The sequence below is a fragment of the Biomphalaria glabrata genome, chromosome 10 (genome assembly GCF_947242115.1).
Source record: "Biomphalaria glabrata chromosome 10, xgBioGlab47.1, whole genome shotgun sequence".
NCBI classification, from domain to species: Eukaryota; Metazoa; Mollusca; class Gastropoda; family Planorbidae; genus Biomphalaria; species Biomphalaria glabrata.
The window spans coordinates 42998665-43026549 of NC_074720.1; the positions used below are offsets into that span (position 1 = coordinate 42998665).

At 34.4% G+C, this 27885-nt stretch overlaps 1 protein-coding gene across 1 annotated transcript in view; it reads right to left on the reverse strand.

The window, feature by feature from the left end:
- The window catches only part of LOC106056807 (uncharacterized), a 39328-nt gene extending 11691 nt beyond the window's left edge, over positions 1–27637 (reverse strand). The window contains exons 1-21 of the mRNA XM_056045197.1: positions 27458–27637; positions 24838–24977; positions 21606–21775; positions 20912–21072; positions 18639–18715; positions 18173–18255; positions 16780–16999; positions 15549–15628; positions 14418–14564; positions 13678–13780; positions 12350–12498; positions 10989–11099; positions 10835–10901; positions 9753–9853; positions 8572–8730; positions 7184–7306; positions 5721–5825; positions 4664–4721; positions 2412–2561; positions 298–490; positions 6–110 (exon numbers count right to left, since the gene is read on the reverse strand). Of these exons, the coding sequence (XP_055901172.1) occupies positions 6–110; positions 298–490; positions 2412–2561; positions 4664–4721; positions 5721–5825; positions 7184–7306; positions 8572–8730; positions 9753–9853; positions 10835–10901; positions 10989–11099; positions 12350–12498; positions 13678–13780; positions 14418–14564; positions 15549–15628; positions 16780–16999; positions 18173–18255; positions 18639–18715; positions 20912–21072; positions 21606–21775; positions 24838–24977; positions 27458–27525 (2570 nt within the window). The 5' untranslated portion in view covers positions 27526–27637. The remainder of the gene's footprint in view (positions 1–5; positions 111–297; positions 491–2411; positions 2562–4663; positions 4722–5720; positions 5826–7183; positions 7307–8571; positions 8731–9752; positions 9854–10834; positions 10902–10988; positions 11100–12349; positions 12499–13677; positions 13781–14417; positions 14565–15548; positions 15629–16779; positions 17000–18172; positions 18256–18638; positions 18716–20911; positions 21073–21605; positions 21776–24837; positions 24978–27457) is intronic.
- Between the last annotated feature and the right edge of the window lie 248 nt (positions 27638–27885).

Here is a 27885-nt window from a genome sequence, read left to right on the forward strand (position 1 = left end):
CTTACTTGCCAACAACATAAGCAGCAAGGGCACATAATCCAGAAACCAGAAAGTTTTGAGTAATTTTACCACCAAATCCTCCTCCAAGTCTTTCTGTAGTGACTTCCACACTGGAAACAAGTGAATTAGCCAAATAAAATAGATAATTTTTTTCTTTTAAAAATATATGAGTTGAAACAGAAAGAAAAGATTCATTAGATTCAAAATTTTAATTTCTTCTTCAGAGAATGATACAAAATTTTAATTCTGAGCTGTATTTTTTAAGGAAAAAAATAAATTAATTTGACAAAGTGTCACCTAGATTGTGGCAAGCCTAGAATCTGTGCCACAGCCATTCCTACACCATCAAGCCATTGAGTTGAGGCCTTGACCTTCATGCCTCCAATATCACTGGGTGTACAAACAGAGGTCTGTGTCTCCAGGTAGAAATGGAACTGATCACCACATCGAATGCTACCACTAATTTTATGAGGAGCTGAAGCGATAGCACCTGTAGTAGAGAACAAAAAATAATTTCAAGCTCAGGATTTCAATATAATTGAAAAAAAAAATTAGTGGAACAGTTTTAATCAAGTAAAGCAGGATGTAGATGAAGTCATTGGATCTAAAGCTTCAAAAAAATACTAAATTGCTTTTAAAATATTTAAAAGAAATGTGCTTTAATAAAGAAAAAAAATGTATACATTATTTATTTACTGGTGGCATGGCAGCTAAGTGGTAAAGCACTTGGCTTATGAACCGGGGTGTCCTGGGTTCCAATCCTGGTGATGGATTTTTTTAAAATTTTGGGATATTTAGGGTGCCTCTAAGCCCACCCAGCTCTGAGTACTTGACAATAGTTGGAGAAAGGTAAAGGCAGTTGGTGGTTGTGCTGGCCACTTGACATCCTCACTAACCATGGACCACAAAAACAGGTGACCTTAACATCATCTGCCCTATAGACCACAAGGTCTGAAAGGGGAACTTTACTTTTTTTTTTTACTTTCATCCCCATTAACTAAAAATATTAATTTAATCTTATAGATTTCATCATTATCTGTCCCTTGACTTTAGTCATAGTGGTGCTGAGACAGCTCACATACTAATCCCTAACCTTTTTACGGTCAGGAGCCGTTCTTAGCAGGATATCAGGAGAGGCCAATCCATTCTTTAACACTGCCCAACAAGCTTTTTTTTTTGGACGACCCATGTTAGATTTTAAACTTTACAAAACACTTATCACTGGGACGGCAATGAGCTTGGTCATAGAAAGTGGCAGAGAGGAAAGAATTCTGGGTATTATTGTCATTAGTTTGCAAAGCTTTGAAAGTTATACCTTATCATCCTTGTAAATATTGAACTATTTTTATCATTTTAAGATTGATGTAGAAGTAAGACTATTAAATTTAAATTTGGGAAGCGTGGTCGAGAGGCCAAGTGTGCTTGAACTTGGCTTGGCTTGGCTACCTAGAAGGGGGCTCGAGGTTCGACACCCGACTCGGGCAGAGTTGTGTTTACTGAGCGCCTAAAGGCAGCATGGAAAACCAACTCCTAGATACCCCCTCATCCCCACTGGTCCACAAATGAGATTGGACCAATTGCGCTCTGAGCATGCTATAAGCATGAAAGTAGCGCTATATAAAAAGCTAGAATAATAATTCTTATTGCAAATTTATTTTTCGTATACCAATTTTGACATTATTTATCCTCACTTCTTCTTTTAAATTATTGTCTGTTGTGTTGGAAGCAAATATAAATAAAAAAATATGCAACAAGTACTAAACCTTCCCTACCACTTGATTCACAAACATATGTTTTCAGAATTTCAGAATATGTTTTAAAACTACATTTAGAAATAAAGGTTATCACATTGTAACCCAAGACTCCTGAAGGACAGCAGAGAATGGAAGTGATCAGGGTTTGAACTCAAGACCATCAGATAGATGACAGTCCAAACCGCATACCACTAGACTAGGCAGCCATCAGAGCTAAGTCTAGTGCTGCCATTTTGACAGTAGAAAGATTCTGGCCTTGTCACATTTGTTTCCACCTTATCTTATTAATTATAGACGTTACTTCAAAAAAAGAAGATAATTATGTCCTAAGCGTTTCATGTGTCAATGTAGTCATGGATGTTAATCAATGACTTCAACTCTACTAAGTCGTCGTTTTTTCCTGGCTGATTCAGGCAACCCATTCCCTTCTCTAACAGCACTAGGAAAGAAGGAGCACTTGTAGGAATTTGTTCTAGTGTATGGAATAAGAAATGCGCCCCTTATTGCACTCTTATCTCTCATCAGAACCTTCACTTTCGTCGTGGGGGTGCTGTGATGGTTTGCATAACCAAATCCTTCCATTTTTCCAGTCAGCAGTAGATTAAATAAAAAATATGTTATAGGTTTGTATCATCTAAAAGTATAAGGCAATCTTACCTTTTGGGTCACCAACTTGTGTGGGGGGAGGTGGGTTAGGAAAGAATGACTTTTGCTGCACTGCTTGTTCCACATCAACAATGACTGGCTTGACATTTTTGTAAGTCACTTGGACCAAACTGGCACCGGTCTGAGCCATTGTTTCAGTGTCTGGAATGGTTAGATTAGTCACAAGTTATGCATGTAAGTTTATTCAATATGAAAAATTCTATATATGGATGCTTGCACATTCTATATATAATTATTATATAGTACTTATAATCCAGTAGCTAAAACTCACCAAGAGCAAATGTCCTCACCCTTAGTTGGTTAAGACCATAATGTCAAGTGCATATTGTACCATAATTTATTGGTCAACATTTTGAATAAAACATTTTGATATTACAGTTCATCTTTAGAGTTCAACAATTTATTAAAACTAAGCAGATCTAAGACAGCAAAAAAAAATGGATGTGCCTGCCATTGAAAGAGATTCTATCCAAGGTAAAAGACAGACAGGAATGGAGAAAGATGAATGACAGATCTTGCGTGGTACCCCAACAGTCCAATAGCCTACAGGATAGGTGAAGGTGAAGCAGATGTAAAGAAGAGCAGAACTGAAGAGGAAGCCATCTTTACTTTAAAGTCATTGCTTGATAGAGTCTAGTATTTGATCTTAAAGTGTTTATAAACTTGTCAGTCTAGTCATGAGGCAGATCATGAATAATGATTGTGAGGCTTCAGTCATGAGGCAGATCATGAATAATGATTGTGAGGCTTCAGTCACGAGGCAGATCATGAATAATGATTGTGAGGCTTCAGTCACGAGGTGGATCATGAATAATGATTGTGAGGCTTCAGTCACGAGGCAGATCATGAATAATGATTGTGAGGCTTCAGTCATGAGGCAGATCATGAATAATGATTGTGAGGCTTCAGTCACGAGGCAGATCATGAATAATGATTGTGAGGCTTCAGTCACGAGGTGGATCATGAATAATAATTGTGAGGCTTCAGTCACAAGGTGGATCATGAATAATGATTGTGAGGCTTCAGTCACGAGGTGGATCATGAATGATTGTGAGGCTTCAGTCACGAGGTGGATCATAAATAATTATTGTGAGGCTTCAGTCATGAGGTGGATCATGAATAATGATTGTGAGGCTTCAGTCACAAGGTGGATCATAAATAATGATTGTGAGGCTTCAGTCATGAGGTGGATCATGAATAATGATTGTGAGGCTTCAGTCATGAGGTGGATCATGAATAATGATTGTGAGGCTTCAGCCACGAGGTGGATCATGAATAATGATTGTGAGGCTTCAGTCACGAGTTCAGTCACGAGGTGGATCATAAATAATGATTGTGAGGCTTCAGTCACGAGGTGGATCATAAATAATGATTGTGAGGCTTCAGTCACGAGGTGGATCATGAATAATGATTGTGAGGCTTCAGTCACGAGGTGGATCATGAATAATGATTGTGAGGCTTCAGTCACGAGGTGGATCATGAATAATGATTGTGTGGCTTCAGTCACGAGGTGGATCATAAATAATGATTGTGAGGCTTCAGTCACGAGGTGGATCATGAATAATGATTGTGAGGCTTCAGTCACGAGGTGGATCATGAATAATGATTGTGAGGCTTCAGTCACGAGGTGGATCATAAATAATGATTGTGAGGCTTCAGTCACGAGGTGGATCATAAATAATGATTGAGGCTTCAGTCATGAGGTGGATCATGAATAATGATTGTGAGGCTTCAGTCACAAGTTGGATCATGAATAATGATTGTGAGGCTTCAGTCAAGAGGTGGATCATAAATAATGATTGTGAGGCTTCAGTCACGAGGTGGATCATGAATAATGATTGTGAGGCTTCAGTCACGAGGTGGATCATGAATAATGATTGTGAGGCTTCAGTCACGAGGTGGATCATGAATAATGATTGTGAGGCTTCAGTCACGAGGTGGATCATAAATAATGATTGTGAGGCTTCAGTCAAGAGGTGGATCATAAATAATGATTGTGAGGCTTCAGTCACGAGGTGGATCATGAATAATGATTGTGAGGCTTCAGTCATGAGGTGGATCATGAATAATGATTGTGAGGCTTCAGTCATGAGGTAGATCATAAATAATGATTAAGAGGCTTCAGTCATGAGGTGGATCATAAAATGATAGTGAGGCTTCAGTCTTTTTTAGCCACAGTGAAAACTTCAGTTTATAAATAAGAATACATTATTCTAAGTATTTATTAATTTAAACATTCCAACCTGCCACAATGATGCCAAGGGGCTGTCCAGCATATAGAACAGGGCCAGTGCTGAGCAGCTACCAAGTTAAGAAACAAACATTTATTAGTTCAACGAAACAAATATTTATATACTTGGTTTTATTTTATAACATAAATTTGTGATAGTGTGTTTTGGGTTGCTATTGTGTGTATCTATGTATTGATAAACTGATAGTGTGTTTTGGGTTGCTATTGTGTGTATCTATGTATTGATAAACTAAATATTTTGTTGTTGTTGTCATTTGGAAGAGGGAACTGCTGATCAAGAGGGTTCATGTATCACTGTCTCAGAATGGCTGAGTTGGCAGTAGAGTGCTGATAGAGAGCCAAGCCAAGGATTAAAAGAGTAGTAAATAAAGTTAGTTGCTGCCTAGTTATTCAATCTTTTTCTTGGTGTCTACTAGACTTCCATGGCAGAAGCAAACTAAAGTTGGTAAATAATTGAACAGCGCCAGTCATTAGAATTAGATAAACCTAAAACCTCACAGAATAACATATAATCAAAGACAAAGGCTAAAGTGGTGACACAGGATGCTGTTATTAAAGCTGTTACTAAAGTAAAAAAAAATAAAGTTCCCCTATCAGACCTTACAATATATGGGGCAGATGATGTAAAGGTTATTGGTTTCTGTAGCCCATGGTCATCTAGGGTGCCATATGGCCAGCACAACAACCAACACCATTACTTTTCCCCTATTAATATCAGGTGGAGCTGGGTGGAGCTGGGAGGACTGAGATGCGCCCCAAAAGATTCTGAAATAAAAAATCCTAGTCTTCACCAGAATTTGAACCTGGGGACCCCTCGGTTCAGAAACCAAGTTCCTTACCACACAGCCACTAAAGCTGTTTGGGACTAAAAAAAAAATAAAATGGTGAAAATGATTGTTTATTGATATTCCTTTAAAAAAGAAGCTGACCCCCGACCCCAACTCAAACCTGCTACAGAATGGTGGAGGATGACGAGAAAGGTCTGACTCTTACATGTATCTTACATGTATCTTACATGTATCAATTACATTTTTTATACATCTCATTACCTCTTGATGGCCTTTTACGAAGGGAATGCCTTGAGGTCTCCAGTCATTAGACCCTCCTTTGGGTATATCTGAAGCTTTGATGAACGCTTTAACACCAGGAAGTGTCTGCAAAATATTAAACATGATCAAAAATTATAAGTGATAACATATACCAAGAAATCATTTTTAAAAATCTGAATTGATATTTCACAATAAGATTTTTCTTTAAACTATAAAGAGAAAAAAGTATGTTTGAGTAAATATTAAAAATTCTTTGATTTAGTTAAAAATGTTGGACAGGATAAAATTTTGTAGGCCACACAAAACATTCAGCAAGCAGCCCCATTAAGAGTTAACTGTATTTCACCTTGCATTATAGTCTACTCCATGGCATGTCATTTGATTTTAACCCCAAAGGTCTAGTTTGAAAATACATATGTGTTTTTAGTTTCTGTTTATTTGCATAGATCTGTCTAGATAAAGAAATTATGTAAAACTATAAGACAAGTCCCTTAATCTTTAGTGATGCACTCTTATGGTACCAACAGTAATTATCTCCTCATGAAACAAGACAACCTACATGACAGCTGGCTACTAATGGCTCAATGTATTTGTGCATTGCAATACTATGTTACTTTGTCAGCTTGTTTTCCTTTCACGTACTGTGTAGTCTGTCTTTCACATGTCTGTCTGTGGCATTTTATGTCTTAAGAGATTATCTTTTCCCTTTGCAACTTCTTGTGTGACTGAAGAGGCCAATTCTTGATACACAGCTGGGGTCACAGGTTGGGCATCTGTAATCACCAGGCGCTGTTGCATTTTTCCCCTTCTTTCTGCTTCTGTTGTGTATGGCATCTGCAATCCGAGACCCTTCCTTTATGCTCTCTCTCCATGTGGATCTATCCAGTGCCACTTTTCCCCAGTTGCCAGTGTCGATTTTGAAGAGATTCATGTTGTGTTTGCATACATCCGTATAACGTAAAAGTGGGCGACCAGAGGCACTCCTGCCTTCTTTGAGATCGCCATACAGAATGTCTTGTGGAAGTTGACCTACTGGCATTCTACGAACGTGGCCAAGCCAGCCAAGGCGTCTGCTGCTGATAACAGAGTGAATGTCCTGGCACCCTGTTCTTCATAGCACTTCCTCATTTTATCTTGCCACCTTATTTTAAAGATCCGCCTTAGGCATCGGAGGTGGAAGACATTCAGCTTTTTTTTCCTGCCATGAGTAGGTTGACCATGCTTCACTTCCGTATAGCAAAGTGCTCATCACACAGGTCCGGTAGACTAAGGCTTTAGTATTGTTAGTCAGCAATATATTGTCCCACACTCTTTTCTGCAACCGTGACATGGTGCCTGTTGCTTTGGCTATCCTGTTGTTGATGTCTTTATCCAGTAGATCATTGTTGGATATGATGGAGCCAAGATAGCAAAAGTGACCAACAATTTCACATGTATATTTCAGATAAAATGTGTATATTTACCAATGCTATAGATGGATCCATAGAATCTATTTCAGCATTGCCAACAGTACTCAACACAGGGGAGGCAAACAATTGACCAGGGACAGGAGGCAGATCATCCAAGAATGCAACTTTTCCACTGGTCTATAATGATAGAATAAAATAAAAAAGATGTATAAAATGTTTAGAAATTTGAGATAAGGATTATTTAAATATGTTGTTATGTGTTTTACTTTTCCAGGCAGCACTCCAATAAACTCCTCACACATTGATGTGTTACATTATGAGGTCTAATGATCCCAAATCACCAATAAGACAAAATAGTTTTTCAAAGCTGATAGATTTTATGAACATGAACTTACAAACATGAATGAATATAGCCAACACAATATTAGTTAATGAGAAAACATTATTTCTTAATTCAGAACTCAATAAATGTAGTCAACACAAAATTAGTTCATGAGAAAACATTACCGGGTATTTCCTAACTCAGAAATCAATAAATGGCCTTTGTCTCTCTATTTCTCCCTAATGTTCCCTTAATGATATCATGTACTTAATACAGTTGGGTGAACTCTGCTGTGTCCTGGAAACCCACACAGTTCATATTCATAGTCTTCATCAGGTTTCAAACTCAAGACCCCCCACTTCAGAAGCCAAGCGCTTTACCATTCAGTCACCATGCCGCTTTTAAAGCAGCTATTGAACTAATAAATAATTAAATTATACTATTATCCAGGTCATGATGCTCTCGACAGGTAGTATCAATCATTATCTTGGTTGATTTTATGCAAAAACAACTAACTAAATAGAAGTTTGCTAAGAAACAATGACAAGCCAGATTTAATTGAACTTCAGAAAGCAAAGAGTTACAAAGGGTTAAAAGAAAAGAAACTAGACCTGTGTACAATTCAGTTTCTAAATGTTAAATAACTAAGTATCTAACTGAGATGGTCCAAGATGGATCTAATGATATTCAAGATAACACTATTACAAAGTCAATAGCACCTGTAGTTTCAAATTAAAAAAAAAAAATTTAATTAAAACAAGAAAATGTAGGACAAGGTTATCTTCTCGTTGAAGTAAGTCAAAAGTCTTTCTTCAAAGTACAATGGAGGTGACATGAAGTATGGATCATCTAAAAAAAAAAGCTGGCTCAACAACGTGAATGAATGGACCGGCCTATCTCTTGAACTGCTGCTGACTGGGAAAAGTGGGGGGGCACTTCTACGACAAGTCAAGGGACAGATGATGATGATGTTAATGAAAGAAATTCTGTATTTTCCATGATAGATTAATAGCAATAAACTTTTTTCTTTACAAATCATAAATCTTTATAAAACATGTACGAGCTCAACATGTCTATGAATAATAAATAAAAGTTTCATTAAAACAAATATGAAACCAACCAAATATGGAGCAGTTATTTTTGGCATTGGTTTAGAAACAGGATATTCTGATGGGTCTGTGCCATAGTCTTGTGTGCCAACAATCGGAGTTCTGACAAGTCCTGTGGCCCCACTGGTGTAACGTTGATTTACTTTGGATTGGCAAACATTCAACACAAACTGTAAAACATACATGTGTGGTTACGTTGCAAAAATAATTTTAAATTGGATAAAAAAATGACTTACTTAATTTCAGGTTTTTTTTTATATAACCTGTAAATTATGACACCTACTGTGTCAAGAGAGAAGTTAATTTTTTAAAAATCTTATTATTACTGTTATTGCACGGATGAGAATTATTTGTTTCATAGATAGGGAAAGTTTTGACTTTTACTTGACAAATTAAAAACTTGAGAAAGTTACTGTAAGCAGTTAGTAAAGAATTATTATAAAGCAGTTGAGATAAGTACTAGTTGTCAAGTATTTCTATGAAGGATTATTACTGATTATTCTTTAATTGTGTATCATATTTTCTATGTGGTGTTATTACTGTTTATATTAAACATATTATTTGTGTCTGCTACATCAAGAGTTATTTCCTCATTTACGAGAGAGGTATGAACGTGCAAGTATTCATCCAAATAATGCCTACAATATATATCATTATAATATGAACCCTATGTCACCCAATGACCCTCTAAAAAAACGTGGTGACATGAACCAAGTAGTTTTTGCCACTCTGCCACCAACAGCCTTCATTTTTACTTTTCAAGTCAATGTGTACTCCATTTTATACATGTTATTCTGCATGAGGAATGATCACATACCAAAGATGATCTTCTTTGATAAGCATCAAGGAGGTTAGCATAAAAGAGGTGGCCCCCATAAGTGCTATAATGATTAACCTTTTGAACTCACTGGCATAGAGGAAAGCTGGCAACAGGTGGCGAGACACGCATTTGAAACCAAAGAAAAGTCCTTGTTGAAGACAGGCAGACAGAAGAAAAATGCCAGAGGCAAGGCAAACCACACTAGCTCCAGCTGGAATAACCTGCCCAGTGTGCGGCCGAACATTCACATAGGTCTCACCGGCCACATGAGGAGGCATAATACCCCAGTGCAAAGCTCTGAGCCCCCTGGATGACAAAGTGGTCATCATCGAACCACGATGGACGAACTATATATATTATTATTATCCTTACCTTATAAAACAAACTGAGAGCAAGGGATTTTCTAAATGTTGCACTGGACCAGTTTGGCCTTGACTCTGGAACAAGCTCAGTTGACAGAAGTGACAAGGCATCTAATAACATTTTACAAATAGTAAATATAAGTGGTTTAGAAGATATGAATAATATAAATAGAATACAGTTTACTAGTTGAAAAGCTTATTTCTCTTCCCAAAATAGGTTTCCTTTTTTTTAAAGACAAAATTTATCTTCATATTAATATTTTGTTGTTGTTTTTTTAAGTAATAATTTAAAATAGCTTCTCATGTCACAAGAAACACAAACAAAAATTAAAGTTGTTAGATATGGAAAGACAAGGGCATAACATTCAGTACAAAAGTCAGGCTGATGAACGCCTTAGTGACAATTCCAGTAATCTTGGTCTCTTACTGCAGAACTAAAGCAGAAGGGTTAGGGGTAATTAAGGGTTTTAGCCAAGAACTGAAATGTTACAGAAGGATTCTAGGCAGCACATACAAAAACTGTAATACAAACTTGGAAATCAGAAACAGGATCACTGAAAAGTTAAGACTATGGCCATATAATAAGATCCTCAGGACTTTTCTGCAGGAATCATTGCCAAGAAAAAAGGGAGAGGTGAATGGAAATACAATATTAAGGAATGTACAGGCCTGTCTGTGGAAAGGATCTAATCCTGGCAAAAGACAGAGGAATGGAGAAAGATGGTTGACAAATCATATGCGGTGTAACTGTTAGCTTGCTACTAAGGGAAAGGTGAAGGTGAAGTTAGATGTGCGAGACATAATTCATTGACATAAAAATTAATTTGGTAGCAAAATTAAAAAACATAATGACCTAATGACCAATGTAATGGCTAAAAACTTTTTGTCAGAAAAGAAAGGCTGATTGCATGACAAACTAGTAAGTAGGATTTCTGATGGAGGGGCTGCAAGAAATTTGACTGTGTAATCGTCAATGCAACTCTATAAAATTATTCAAGATTCCAGAGAATGAAGGACATATTTCTCAGGCATCAAATACTATTTGAAAGTTAAAAAGATGTCAAATAAGCAGACAAGAAAACAAATAATTACTTTTTAAAACAGTTGGGTCGCCAAGTTGTTTGTTCAATAAGAAGGCTTCAGTTTGTACAGCATGAGTCTGTGAACAGACATTGAGCATTTAGTATTGGTAGATAGTGCAATTATAGTTTTAAAACTTGGATTTCAACTATTTACACAGAATTACCAATTGAGAATTGACTCCTTGAATGACAATGGATGGCTTGGTTTGTATCAAAAAATTTTGGCTGGTAACCACATCAACCATAAAACCAGCTGAGACATAGCCTTGACTTGCCTGTGGAAACAATCAACAAACATTTTTTATAAGCTAGAAAGTTCTCACCTTTTCTTCAAACGGAAAATAAACTATATCATAAAACAATCAATATTAATGTGAGACAGTTCTCACATGTTTATGAGTTTATAGAGTTAGTGCTAAACATCAGATCCCCTTTCAATCTTACACTAGTTTTTATAATGAGAAACTTTTGGTGACTATCACAATTATTGTGACATTGTCATGGTCTATGGTTTCACAGAGAGAAGAGATTACAGAGAAAAGAACTGGTTTGTTAGTCCATGTCAGGTTTGGACTATTTTTTTTTTGTAGTTTGTTGATGGATTGGTTTGATTCATTTTATTATACATTTGGTATAATTTAAATAATCACAAGTTGTTTCTTTTTAAGAGAACTACCAAGCAAAGAGTAAGAGAGAGCCAAATACCCCAATAAAAAAGAAGATATCCTGTTGGCAAATGATTGGACTATTTTAAATTGCCAATGATCAAGCCCCTAGACCTATACAACCACCCCAAATCAGCATATGTAGACATGGTTTTGAACACATTTTCTCAATACAGAGACAGCTAATGTACTTGAAAATCAAGATTCTATAGAATAATGTAATTAACAGTAATGAGTTCTTAAACTGAGAACTTAATTTCTTTTTAACCTTAGTAAATAGTTAGCATGTCTACAACGACAAATCTTTGACTAAAAAAAAAGAGATTCTAGATGATCTGACAACAGTTAATAAACAATGCCAACAGGCCTTCCAACAAAAATTTTCTTTACTTGAAAACATGACATTAAGACTTTTTACCCTAAAAAAACATGGCAGCACCAGCAATTCAAAAGACTATAAGACAAGTATTGAAATATTGCAAACAACACACACATTTTACTTAAAAATTATCAACTTTAACTATTATTTAAACTAACCATATGAAATTTAAAAAGTCAAATTTAACAAATACATTTTAAATACAGAACATTGTACATTACACAATACAAAGATCATATACTCTTACATATTAGATGCAGCTAATCCTATCAGATTTATCATTGGCATTTTTCTCTCTTCTTCAGATCAATGTCAATGGTATTAAATCAGATTTATCATTGGCATTTTTCAAAACTATTACAAAATTTGAAGGACATGAATAAAAGTATCAAAAGAAAGTATACCACATTAATTAGTCATGATCTCATATCCCAGATCTTTAATCTTTGATTAATTATAACTAAGCAATCACAACACTGACCTGCAGACGATGTGATGGCTTGTATGTCTGAACTCTGACTCCAGTAGATGTGAATTTGGGTAAATTTACTGAAGTGATCACTTTGCCTTTCAGATCAAGTGAAAGGAAATCCACAAGGGAGTACTGGGCCTGGGTGCCATTACTGTCAGCTATAACATACAAGGAAATACTTTTGTTTGTAAGCAATGGGATGGGGTCAAGTGGGTAAGGATAATATCTATTAGAAATTATTCACGTTAAATTGAGATGTTACAAAGATGCCATCACCTATGAGGAAATCCAAAACAGAATCACAGTGGTGACCTTCTGATATTTAAAAAAAAAAAAAGCAATTAAAACCAGTGACTTGGCAGAATTGAAGTCATTGGTTAATATGCATGACTAAATGCATGACGCGTAGGACGTAATCATCTTCTTTTTTTAAGTAACGTCTGTATTATATAAGATAAGATATTAGATCTTATCTTATAAAATACAGATGTTACTTCCAAAAAGATGACTAAGTCCTATAAAAAAAAAGTACAGTTCCCCTTTCAGACCTCATGGTCTATAGGGCAGATGATGTAAAGGTCATCTGTTTCTGTGGCCTATGGTCAATCTAGTCATGCATGTTAACCAATGACTTAAATTCTGCCAATTCATTAGTTTTAGTGTCCGAATCAGGCAACCCATTCTGTGCACTAGGGAAGAAGGAGCATTTGTACAAATTTGTCCTAGCATATGGGATGAGGAATGTGCCTTCATCCTTGTGTCTTTCTGAGTATCTTATAGGTTTTGTTTTTGTATTCGAAAATTATGGTTCAGTGTTTTAAGCATAATTGCTACTTTACTTTTAAGTATTCTGTCCAGAAGGGTCTTAAACTTTAATGATTTTACTAAAGGTGTTACTTCTGTATTATGGCCATATCAGGGCTGACAAAGACTTTTCTGCAGGGAACAGAGAAGAGAAGAATAACAACATCAAGAAATGGAAAAAGACAGTTAACAAATCATGTGTGATGCCTCAATGTCTAACTCTAAGGGACAGGACAGAGCAGATCTTTATTTTTAAATAGATAACAGAAATATAATTAAAAAACATCCCTCTTAATGTATTGGTTCAACATTACAGAAATCGCAAATGTTTTGGAAAAACAATCAATTTTAGTTTTATCTAATTAAAATAATGCATCATTTTATATTAATTGTATCCCAAATATATTTATATTGAAGAATCTAAAGACAGCAGAGAAAACATAATAATATAGTTACTTACTGATAGACAGTTTGGCTCCAACAGTTTCAAAAGAGAAAGCTAAATGAAATCGTATAATAATATAGTTACTTACTGATAGACAGTTTGGCTCCAACAGTTTCAAAAAGAGCAAAAATGTCTGAAGGAAATTCTGGGTGTGCATGCTTCATGACCAGATTTCCAGCCCAGTTAGCCATCTGCAGGTAGGAAAGAGAATGAATCAATATTTGGTTACATGATCTCCTTACTGGGGAATTTAATGAGTGAAATTTATAAGAACATTTATTACAGTAGCATTTTTAAATTGTCATTGGCACACAAAATGCAGATGAGGATCCTTCCAGAAAAAAATAAATTTATTCCTGGTAAAAAACAAAACAAAATCAAGATCTTCAGTATTAGATCTATGAAGGCAAGTATGACTCAGATTTTTGTGAACTGCTGCAAATAATGATAGCAGATAACATTTTTCTGTCAAAAATAAACTAATCACATGTTTGCTTCATATCTATTTCATTCTTGAATAAAAACAATTTTTTTATTATAGTATGTAAACAAACGTTCATTTTAATACTACCTATGCAAATTATTAGACACTAAAAAATGTTCACCGCAGATATGAAACAAACTATTTGACTTTAAAAAATTATTTCTAGCATATGATTTTTTTATGTAACAAACAAATTCATTGAAAGTTTATAAACAATTTATAAACAGATTAAACCTACAGTAACAAAAAAAATGCAGAAATGTCTGAGAAATTTCTAGTTTATTTCTTGTTTTTTTTGTGTGTGTTTTTTTATGCAGTGCTTTAAGATGCAGTTCAAAACTTACATTTCTGATGCCATGATGAGCCACATACTGGAGGTGTTTAGCAAATGTAGCAGCATATGGTAGAGTGGCATCACTCTCAGACTGGGCAAAAAGTTCTTGAAGGTTGCTCAGAGATAGATTGGCTCCCAACACAAGGCTTGTCCCACGCTTCAAAAAATAATTTTACCATATGTATACATTGCTCACACTGACTAAATGGAGTTACATCAGACCTCTGATCTTAAAAAAATTTTAATCATTGAAATACTCATTTACTGGAGCTAACAAAACAAGAAAACATAAGAAATACTTTCTTTAAAAAGCAGAATTTATATTAAGTGTAACGACTGTATCAATTAGTTTGGATTTGTCATGTGATTAAATTTGTAATAGATTTAGCCTAACAATAATAAATCTGTGCGATTAGAAATATTTTTACCAATTGTTTTGTTTAGCCCAATTTCATCCTTTTAGCTTTCTCAATATGCTATGATCCTATCACTTGTCTAGATCAGTTCGGAAAGGGGAGGGGGGAGAAGGGGGCATCTGGGTTAATGTTACATTAAAAACTTTTTTAATACATTAAAAAAAAGTACAACTTGAATTCAAACTCAGGGCTAAAGCCTCTTCAAGGGGACAAATTCAACTTATACCACCACATCTGTCAAGTACAATTATTTTTCTTTGTTTGATGCCATACAAAATAATTATCAATAGTTAATTAACTAATTGGTCAGTTTTTTGTATTTTCTGTTATTTTGTCAGGTAAAAAAAATTAGCAAAATTTCAACTTGATCAAAGATTGGGTGTGGAATAACGTGTATAAAACTTTTACCATACAGAGTTGACATAAGCTTTGTAATAAGTAACAGTCTGTACAATCAAGGCTCTTCACTTGCTATGTGTCATAAATCATCAACATTAACTTATAAGACAGTCCTTTGTGTATTCAAAAAGCTTCTGCATTACAGTGAAGAACAATCTTACCCAAAGCAACATATTTCACAATGTGACCATACCATCCCATTCCAGCAATCTACTGATGCATTTACCCTCAAATAGCCTAAATTGGTATTTCAACCTTAGCATTACCCAAAGTGCATCAAATTATTGAGTTTCAAACATTATAAAGAAGTATTATATGCTCTATACCTGGATGGTGTATAGTTCCTTGACACCTCGTATGTCAATCAAGACAGAAAAATTCCAAGGGCCAAACTCTTGGTAAACACCTAGAGAGAAAACAAGTCCAGATTTTCTTTGAGATATAAACACACTAGGGTAAACCAAGGTACACTGCATTAAAAATATTATAAGCAACCAAAGTATTGAAAAACCAAAACACATTTCAAACATAACATGAAACCCTAAGCTACCAAAGTCAAAACAATAAAACTAACTATGGCGATTTGGGCCCATGATTATTTTCTTGACATTGTTAAAAAGTGCAAGCTAAGCCGGTATGGCCAAAACAAGAGATTATCAGGATCTAAGTAATTGGAAGAAAACATTAAAGAATGAATAGACCGGTCAATGATAGAGACTGTAATCCAGGCCAAAGACAGAGAGGGATGAAGAGCTAGATCAAATGTAGTGCTCCATTGGTCAAACAGTCAAAGGGACAGGTGAAGAAGATTAGTAATCCAACATTTTTTACTTCTGCATAGAAGATTTATGAATCTAGACATTAGACAAACTTCTTCCTGTCATTATACTCTGACAAGGGAGATAAACCTACAAAAATTAAATGTAATTTTAACTCTTAGAAACACAGAGCTCTAAGAATTTATGAAAGGAACTTTGACATCTGAAAACCATGTAGGGTAAATATCTCATTTTGATGGGAAATTTTGTTTTAATGTAATGAGCAGAGAAATTAATTTTAATTGATAAACATTTATTTGAAGGGAAATTCTGTAAACCTTTATCTTGTTGTTTGTGTGTAGCTATGAGGTCAAAATGCTTATGGGCATAGAAAAACTGCAACAGGGTATTAAAAGTTCAGGAAAGCTTCTGATTATGTTATGTGGTATGCAAACTAGACAGTCATCTTGATGGTCCTGGGTTCCAACCTTGCCTGACCCCATCCCCAGCTGTCTTGCTGGAGTGGTTGGGCTAGGATGTAATAATGTTCACTTCTGAAGGAACATGCAAAAAACAGATTATGGTGAAATGCAGAACCTTTTAATTTCATAGAAAAATTTAAAAATCTGGAAGAAAACTTTCAGAATTAAACAATCAGGCAAGCATATTAAGTAGAATGTAAATTGTTTAGAAGTTAAAGACATTCAACAATGTTTACTCCTGGTAATGAAACTCAATAAAAAATCCCAGAGAGTACTAAATGGACTTGCAATAGATTACTTGTATAATGACATTTTACCAAATGCAGTATTTCCAAAGACTAGTCTGTAGTTTTCTGTTTTATGTTGAGCCAACAGCTGGACCAAATCTTGAAGGTTGGTGGGTTTGAACCATTGGGCCACATCACCAATAATGTGTATGGGTCGTTGGATCTGGTTTTCACATTTCTGTCCATCTTTGGTCTTGCAGTGACCTACACATGCTTTGCCAGATTTTTTACACAGCTTGCCATCTAGTTCCTACATGACAATTAAAAAATTTTTGTTTAGATTTTGAAGAAAGGGAAATTAGTCATTGAGAATATTAATACTGTGGCTGATTGATAAACATTACAATGACAAGTAAAAGATCCAAAGTTTAAGCCCTTTTAAAAAATGTGATTTTGACTTCATACAAGATAATTTTCCTGAATATACTCACAGTTTAATCTCATATTTGTTGTAGACGGTAAATATAGTTTTTGATGTTTGCATAATATCTTCAACACATTTTTAATTAACTGCTAGAGATTGAATGATAAATCAGTTATCTCAAAAATGCAATCAATGCAAAATAATACCAAAACTCTACAAGGCAAGAAATGCAATCATTCAGATGGGATTCAATCCACTTTTTTATTGAATGGATGATATTTTTGTACAGCGTTTCTCAAACTGTGGAACACTGACAGGGCAGGCGTTAAGGTCTTTTTTTGTTTGTTTTCGAATAAAAAAAAATGTGCTGTATGAATATTTTAGTTAAAAATACATATCTTAATATTAATTAAAGAAAAAACAACAACATAATATGAAGGTTTAAGAAATGTCATTTCATCTTCTGAGTAGGACCTTTTAAACTGTTGAATTATGGATTCAGAATTTCTTTAAGAAGACATTTCAATATGCCCATCTTACTTGCATCAGAATAGTAAAATTTTTCCTTATCTTACTTGCATCAGAATAGTAAAATTTTCCCCATGAGACATGATTGTTCTGTAGACTTCTTTTGCATGAACAATACAGACCTGCTAGGAGACATCTAGCTAAGCATGAGGGTGATATTACAGCAATGTAGCCCATTTCAAAAATACATACTTAACTGTCTAATATCTCTCTCACACACTTCAATGTCAATCTGACCCCCCAATTCTACAACTTTATTTTGCCGGAGTTTATCTTATTAAGGGAAAAAGTGTATTTTAGAATGTTATTTTTTTGGTTTAGGAGGGCATCATAAGTAAAAATGTGAGAGACACTGTTTTAGTATATCACTATTAGTAAGTCCTTCACCTTCACCTATCCCTTAGTATGGCCCTTGGGGTACCACACATGATCTATTGACTGTCTTTCTCCATTTGGCCTTGTCTTTCAATAACAGGCCTGTCCATTCCCTTATGTTATCAGTAAGAGTAACAGAAAAAACAAAAGCTATACCTCAATGTCAATGAGCTTTCCTTTCAGCTCACGAGGTGCATCCACAGCGAATGATTTCATTGCATCTAAAATTGCTCTGTAGCCTGAAATTAAAATCATTCCCAATGGACCTCATTCACCAACGGTAAAGAAACAACATTTAGCCACGTGGTGCTCTATCTCTTCTATATAATTTACGATCTTATGTTTAATTCATGATGGTTGTCACGTGACAGTTTTTTCCCATTGTTTTATCAATAAGATCACGTGACTCAATGTTGTTTGTTTACGTTTGGTGAATGAGGTCCATTCACATTTAAGTTAATTATTAATCATGTAAGTAATAAAAAAAAGTTGTGTGTGAATTTGAAAAGAAAAAAATGAATAAACAAAATTGAAGTTTTGTTATTGATTCCAAGTAAGGAAATATTTTCAATCATCCACTCTTCAATGTTTTTAAAAAATTTAAACAACAGAAGATTCAAACCTGTGCAGCGACATAGAGTAGCATCAAACTCATCTTCGATTTGTTGAACTGTTGGCTGGGGAAATCTTTTCAACAGTCTGGTGAAATAAATATAAAAATTAAATATAAAAGAATACGTTTAAAATGATATAGCGTACACATAAAAAAATTGCTTTTAAAGCAAAATTGTAATTAGAATCAACCTGCTGTCTAAATAAAAGTGTTTATCCTTCATGAAATTCTTATTAATTTTTATATGTACTTTATGAAGGAGTTAATTTTTGAATTATGAAAGAACTTTTCAGTCAGCTTTATAAATATTATATAAAATATACACTGTCATCTAGACAAGCAAATAACTTTTAGTTTATTACTTTTCAATCAACCATCAATCGAAAGTTATTAAAATTGATAGCCAAAGGTTAAAGTCTTGGAATTTCGGCTAATATTAAATACTTAATATTAAAAATTTAATTCATCAAATTATTGTATGGAGTACTCTGCTCTGTTGAAATGATACTATGTCTTTCTAGTAGTAATAAATAAATGATCTTTAATTACAGTGTCTCAAAAAGTCTGTCTTGGTTAAAATTTTAAATGCGGAGTGCCAAAACTTTCATATGATATAATATAACCATGCGTTGCACCAAGATAAAGTCATGGAAAGATAACTCTTTTATTTCTGTCAGTCGGACTAGAGTTACCCCTTGTAACTTTCGGGGTGATAGAAAGTGAGGCTCAGAAAAAAAAAAAGAGGATGGGGGGGGGGGGGGGGGCTTATCCTATGCAGCAGGTCGGCTCACATAATAAAAAAAATTGTAATGTCAACTGGCTACAATATATATATATCAAATTCTAAAAGGCATTTTGCATAGAACAACTTCAGTAGCATCGTATTTGAGCTAAAAGATATTTATAGATATGCATGGCTGTTGTATGTGATAATCATAGGCAAACAGGAACCTAAAAACATTAAAGCTGACAAGAATGATGAATGTTATTCAAACTCTAAGGAGGAAAGGCAACTGTAGAAAAACCACACATTAAAAAGTTTATGACAACCTCTCCTGCTTTTATGTGACCATACTAAGCTGTCAATGAATAGGAAACATGACAATTTAAGACATAACATCCTGCAATAAGCTTATTAACTCTTTCTCTCCGTAATTATTTACCACCTTATGGTGGAATCAACGCTGGTATCGTCAGTGAGGAGAGAAAGAGTTAACACTGTAAAACTCAATCATATATAATCACAATCTGTCCAAGCATACATTGTAAAACTTAACTTACCCATATATAATCATAATCTGTCCAAGCATACATTGTAAAACTCAACTGACCCATATATAATCATAATCTGTCCATGTGAACATTGTAGTCAAACTTACCAATACATAATCATAATCTGTCCAAGCATACATTGTAAAACTCAACTGACCCATATATAATCATAATCTGTCCATGTGAACATTGGAGTAAAACTTACCAATACATAATCACAATCTGTCCAAGCATACATTGTAAAACTCAACTTACCCATATATAATCATAATCTGTCCATGTGAACATTGGAGTAAAACTTACCAATACATAATCACAATCTGTCCAAGCATACATTGTAAAACTCAACTGACCCATATATAATCATAATCTGTCCATGTGAACATTGGAGTAAAACTTACCAATACATAATCACAATCTGTCCCAGCATACATTGTAAAACTCAACTTACCCATATATAATCATAATCTGACCATCCATGTGAACATTGTAGTAAAACTTACCAATACATAATCACAATCTGTCCAAGCATACATTGTAAAACTCAACTGACCCATATATAATCACAATCTGTCCACGTGAACATTGTAGTCAAACTTACCAATACATAATCACAATCTGTCCTAGCATACATTGTAAAACTTAACTTACCCATATATAATCATAATCTGACCATCCATGTGAACATTGTAGTAAAACTTACCAATACATAATCACAATCTGTCCCAGCATACATTGTAAAACTCAACTGACCCATATATAATCACAATCTGTCCACATGAACATTGTAGTCAAACTTACCAATACATAATCACAATCTGTCCCAGCATACATTGTAAAACTTAACTTACCCATATATAATCATAATCTGTCCATGTGAACATTGGAGTAAAACTTACCAATACATAATCACAATCTGTCCAAGCATACATTGTAAAACTTAACTTACTTATATATATAGTCATAAACTTTTCAGGAGTAGGCATACACTGTAAAACTATTTAACTTACCCATACATATTCATAATCTGTCCAGGCGTACAAAAGCCACACTGAGCACCATCATGTTGTACCATCTTGTCTTGTATTGGGTGGAGGCCAACTCTGGGGTCACCCAGTCCTTCAATGGTGGTGATCTCCAGGCCGTCACACGTGTACAGTTGGAGGCAACACTGAAACATCACAACGATGGAATCAGATATAAAAAAAAAGATATTTATAAAGTGCATCTCATATCAAGGTGATTATTGACAACGAAAGATGAATGAGACTTTTCATCACAAGTTTGAAAATGATGTCCATTGTATCACTATATTTAATTCCCAATTTTCTCTCATTAAAAATGTGGTCCCTAGTGTTTCATTTATAAGTGTAACCTGCAAGCATCATTAATTGTTTCAGCACTAAGCTTCACATTACCGTACTAATTTTTATTATTTCAAGTTAACTAGACAGTAGATCATGTGCTGACCACTTTATAAGCTTTAAAAAAAATAGATCATAGATCAAGTAACCAATTATTTTACTTTCAATTTTCACTCATTCAGAATCATATAAAAAATTCTTTAAAATTTATTTTAGAATAAAATCTTCTTGAAGTTAAATTTATTTAAAAAATAATAAGTATTTGATGATACAATAAATGTATAATTTTTTTTTTCAGAACTACTAGATGTTTTATGAAAAAGAAATCTTAGGCCCTTACAGAGTTGATAGCATATTCCACAGTCTGTCCAGAAATTGGTTCAAATAATTTGACAGTGACGAGGCAGACTCCACAGCCTCCTTCATAGCAGCATCCTTTGGTGCCAACAGACACTCCAGTCATACGCATGTATTCATTTAGAGATGTAGCTGGGTTGAACTCATTGCCAACTAAGAGACACATAAATCACTTGTAACAGGATGAAGCTAATCAAATTAGTTTTAAAGGAAAGAGATTTTTTTATTCTATGCCATTCACAGAGCCTTTTATTAAACATTATAACTTAAAGGGGACAGAGTTAAATGACATGCATGAAAACAAAAACACATGCATATATACATAGATCAAAAGTAAAAAACATTGGATCAACAAGGCTGTCATGTGGCCTTGTGGCCAGGAGGTAATGTGTTGAAATCGCCTTTACTTTCCCCAACTAATGTTAGGTACCCATTAGAGGTGGCTGAACTCAGGGACATCCTATGAATATCAAAGATCTGAATCTGTTGTATTTGAACATGAGACCACATGAAACCCTTTGTTTTAGATGCAATTTGCTTTGCAAATCAGCCAATATGCCAAGTGATAAAAAGTATATTTAATAAGCTTTATTACATAAAATATAAATATGAATGCATAATAGTGTATGACTCCAATTCTGAAAAAGTTACTTCTTAATAGTTTCTGCGAATTTTTTCATTAAAAAATGTACAGAATTCAAAATGCTAAAAGATTTCAATGATGTTTCAAAACGCTTTTTCTTAGCGTTTTCTCTTAAGGATTTAGTTAAATTTTATAATTTTTTTTTTAGAATTATGTTGCAAACAGTGATTCAAATATAATTTTTTTTTCAAGATTATAAAGTGACTTAAGAAAAAAGTAAAAAATTTAGTTACAGAATTTTTATTTATTAAGTTTTTGATGATTCTGTGACAGTATTAATGGCAGACATACAGGTATGTGTATACTTTCTGAACTTAGTAACACATACGAGGACATTCATGACAGATTAGCTGGAATAACAGAGAATTATTGATAGCATGATTTTATAGAGCATCTTGTAGTTTATTGATAAAGTCAGTTGCTTAACAATGAGCTAGAGTTTCTTCAGTGAGTGGCTGTGTAGTAAGTGGTGGATAAAACAGACACCATGATACCATTACAATTACACATTCATAGATTTTTTTAAAATTTCATTTCTATTCAGTACATCAATAATGCTATAGCATTACTGGGTAAAAAGTTGACAATGAAACTACAACAGAATAGAAAGAAAATTGAAAAAAAAAAGTGTTCCAGCGATTTGATTTAGAGATTCCCTGGGATTTTCCCCCTTGTTTTATCATTGTTCTTCATATTGCAACAAAACAAAACTGGCTTTAAAACAGTGATATGTAACATGATTAGATAAAACCAATTATTTCTAATAGGCCATAGTATAAGCTGAAAAGCTATTCGCAGTGATTGCTTAGCTCTTAATAAGACAAGTAGATCAACTATCAACCGTCATCCACTTGATAGCCCAGTATCAAATGACCTGATAAAAAAAATATGCTATGTCACTTTGAAGACATGGAAATAAAGTAAAAAAAACAACACATTAATGGTTGTCTCAAAATCGCTTCACAGTTTTTAGCTGACTTACTGAGCTCAACAGTGAAATAAAGCAGATAAGATTATCCCTCACAGTTTATTGCCCCATATTAGACACGTGATTAGAGATGTGGTTTTGTTTACTACAAAGATGTGCTTGCTAGATTCTATTACTTAGTTCAAGGCTCTAATTTACAATTTAAAACAACTGTATTACATCTAAACGGAATGCTCAGATTGTCTCTGTTTCCCTAAGAAAATTTTAAACTTAATTACTTTATATTAAAAAATCTGCAAACAATTAAACAAGAAAATGAGTTTTGTTTTACTGAAGATATAAAGCACATCAATACGGTACAGAGTTTGCAAAGAAGAAACAAGACTCCAGAACTCATATTACAACAATACCTAACCTGAGAGTACCTGGATGGCTGCCTGGTCGTGCGGTTTGCGTGCTGGACTGTCGTTCGAATTTATCGACGGTCGAGGGTTCAAACCCTGCCCGCTCCCATCCCCCGTCGTCCTGCAAGAGGTTTGGACTAGGAAGTAAACTATCTTCAACTCTGAAGGAACATCCGAAACATGTCAAACATTTTACAAACCAAACATGTTTGTTTCAGCCAGATGACCCTGGTTTATTAATCAAGTAAAATGACTCTAAGGAGAACTCACAAAATACTAATACTGCTGTTTGGTGGAGTTGTCAAGAGTCAGAGGTTCATCTCATGCCTGATCAGAGATTGCATAATGTCACCAGATTTCATTTACTTATTCTCACTGTTAAAAATATTGAACTCTAGTGCTGACAGTGTGAATGTTATATGTATGTATATATTGACAATGAGAAAGGACATAGATATATGTTTGCCTCCTGACTCATCTTGCGGAGCACTTTTTCATGTGACTGTACACCATAGTCTGGAGAGACATTTCCATCCACAATCCACATGCAATGCAGGTAAAGGTGGCATTTCTTTTGAACATAGCTATATAAAGGTTCCGCAAGGCTGTCATTGCCAGAAATGGAAATGGATATAAGCTCTGCACTACCTAAAAATACTTCCTATTGGTATGCGTCTGAAATAGCCTTTGACAACCAGTCCAACTCCTGGCCTTCACGTGTGGCTCAGATATTGAGTCTGGCGGAACTGTTTTCACTAACAGAAGAAGGGGTGAAGGTGAGAAACAGGTGCCTAAACCAGTAAGATTTGGGCAGGAGCTACCCACCTAGCAGAAGAAAAACTCTGAATTCAAACCTCTACTGTTTTGCAGCTAGACCCAAACAATATTGGCTACCCACCTAAGAGAGGGGGAAAGGGGGGGGGTAACTCTGAATACAAAACTCTGCTGCCTTTCAGCTATACCCAAACATGGGAAAGACTTTGAGAGTCAACCCTGAGGAAAAATCAGGAGCCAGCAACAGTGCTACACCTTGGCAGAGCCTGCAATGTTGCTGATCACAAACTATATTGGCTTTTCCTGTTCCTACAGATAGATCAGCTGCATCGAGAGGTGGGCACAGCTGTGTGGGTGACATGTCAGTCACATGTTCCAACCATAGCTAATCCCAAAGCATTCATCTCATTTCTATGAGATGATCCATAGTAGCTTGGCATAGATAGATCTCTACATTGTCACTAACCTGTATAGGAAATGTTGTTTATCTTGAAAGTCACAGTACTTTTGAAGTCATGAATAGCTTTGAATTTAAAGAAGTGTCCACAGTTCTCACAAGTGCATCCATAGACCCCATTGGTCAGGCTCTTCTTTAAAGGGAGATGACTTCAAACAAGAAAGAAAAATGCATTTTAAAAATCATTCATTTGAGTTTGTATGCTAATTTTGTTTTTCAAACCGGTGTCTTAAACGAAAATAACATTAATCTAAAATACAAATGTCCCAATCTCTACAATGTTTTGCTTTTTTTAATAGCTAAATTAAATAAAGTTGGGAAATGATAAAAAGTAAGTCTCTAAGTTTTAAGCACAGAACACATCTAGAACACTTTCTAGCTACATAACATCTAGAACACTTTCCAGCTACATAAAATCTAGAACACTTTTTAGCTACATAACATCTAGAACACTTTCTAACTACATTGAAAGTTAAGTTCCCCTTTCAGACCTTGCAATCTATAGGGCAGTCTAAAACTAATAATTGATGACCACTAATTCATTGACTAATTGAGTATTTTGTTTATTGATTCATATTTGTTTACGATAAAATAAAAAATTGTTTAAAGTATCAACTTGATCGGAGAAATAACGTTAACAACTATTTGAGTGGACTAAACCCAACAAATTTAGCCATATCTGTGACTACTTTAGTATTAGTTTCCCTTGTTGCTATTAAACAAAATAATGATTTACCAGTAATTAATTGTCTAATTGGTTACTTTGTTTTAATTGATTCATCTCTTGCCTATGTCAATGAATAATTGTGCAAAGTTTAATTAAACTTGATCCAAGAATGGGTGTGGGAGAAATAATGTGTACACACTTTTTACCAGACAGACAGAGTGCGTTGAAATAAGCTTTGTAAAAATAACAACTTAGTGTTTTAGTCTCAACACTGCAAAGGAGCCTACAGCTCATTTGTAAAAAGCTGGCTAGTTGAAGAAAAAGAATGAAGGAGCTCAGCTAGTTTATGATACATATAGAAACAAATTCTGTAATATATTGCATTATAAATGTATTCCCATGTATTATATGACATATCGTGACTTAGATCTAGACTTATGGCAAGTAGAGCTCAAGTGGCACATGACTCACAAGTCTAGATCTATATTGTGATTGAATGTGATTCATGATTTTAAGCAGCAATGCTCTAACTCATTGGTTCTCAAACATGTGTTGTATACAGTCAAAATAACTTCTTTACTAAAAGCTAATTTATCTGATTATTTTAATAATAAACTCCCTTCTCACTACTGTTTAATATGTCTACTATGTACTACTCTATGCTGACGCAAACCAAAGATTTTAACTCTTTCTTGATTTTGACCTCATTAAATTTAATTAATGTTTAATTTTTCAAACTTGACTTTGAATTATATAAAAAGAGCATGCATTTGCCTTTAATTCTATACCAAATACAACAAAGCTATTGAAGCCCAATCATAACAGGGGTAGTGAAATAGTAATGAGCAAATGAAGAATTCCTTCAAAACATGGAAAAATAATTACGGAGAGAAAGAGTTAAGATAATCCTATCTTGTATGTTCCTAATTTGGTATTAAACCCTTTTGGGAGTAGACAAACTCAGATACTAATCCAGAGGCATAGCTAGCCATGGGCAGGCAAGTGGTGCAGGCCGCATGGGACAAGTGGTGAGGGGAATCAAATTTTCTCAGTAAAAACAACACATTGTACATACATGAACAAAGTCAAACTACTGTACTAGAAATGTTAACTACAAATTTAATAATTTCGCTACTTTGTTAATCTCTTATGTTCTTTCTTAGATTAAATGTAAGTTGTAAACCATGTTGAATTTGAATCACATTTCTTAAATCGAACTTATGAAACAAGAACATGCTTGAGATCTTCAGTTTTATATTTTAAAAAAAAGATATTGGCTAGATGATTGAGTTCCGAATATTGTCTTTATTTGCATATTTCTGACAGTTGCGGTAAGTACCGTGTGACTATATGCGAGCAAAGTTGTTTAGGCTTACGATGATCAAGAATTAATTACGCCAATGATGACAAATTTGCAACTCACTATTCTGCCTATTGATGGAAGAAAATTGATTTTGATAAAATTGATAAAATGATTGATAGTTTTGTGAGCAAGAAAAAATGCATTTTAAGATTCATTTGTAGTATATTTTTGTCAAAAAAGGTGGCATCATGAGGAGCTGCTGCACTGGGCATCATATAACCTAGCGACACCACTGTACCAATCACAGGTGAATGCATACTAGACTTAATAAACACTTTAAAAAAATATTTGCTTTTGTATTTGTAGCTTAGAGTTACATGTATATTAGTAATACTCTATGCATTTATGTATATTTTCACTTAGAGGTCCGTATGCAAGTTTTAATTAGATTTAGAAAAAAAATCTAGATAAACTAATTAATAAGGGGTCGCAGGATCACAAAATTTTGTGAACCACTGCTCTATCCTAAATATACTCAATACTGTAAGACAGTTACTCTTTAAAAAAAAAAAAAAAAAGTCTAAGTCAAATAAAGTATTAAATTAATTTAAAAAAAAGTTAACAATAGATTCTAGAATTATGTAAAACTATATAAATACCTGGCTGCACAAACAGGACAATTCACCAAAGAGACAAAAGGTTTAGAAAAGTGGCTGCTGTCAGACATTATTGCAATACCGAGTGGGTGTTTGAGCAGTGTCCTTAGTATGCATCAACAGCAGTTCAGTTGCATTTTGACAGTCAAGTAACACAACACCGACACCCAATTTAATAGTAAACAGATAAGTCACGTGATGCAGATCTTCATGTGACATAGAAAAAAATATTCGTTTTTTTTTTCTGAACGACACTAGGCTCACTAGCGATTATTTTTAATCATTATTATTGTAATTTTTTATATATTTTTTTTTTTTTGCATGTTGTCTGCAATGTAGTTGTATCATGATTTTTTGGATGATTGATCACGATATCTCAGCATTGTTTTGAATTTTACAAATACTAAAAAGAAGTTTATTATTTCCTTCGA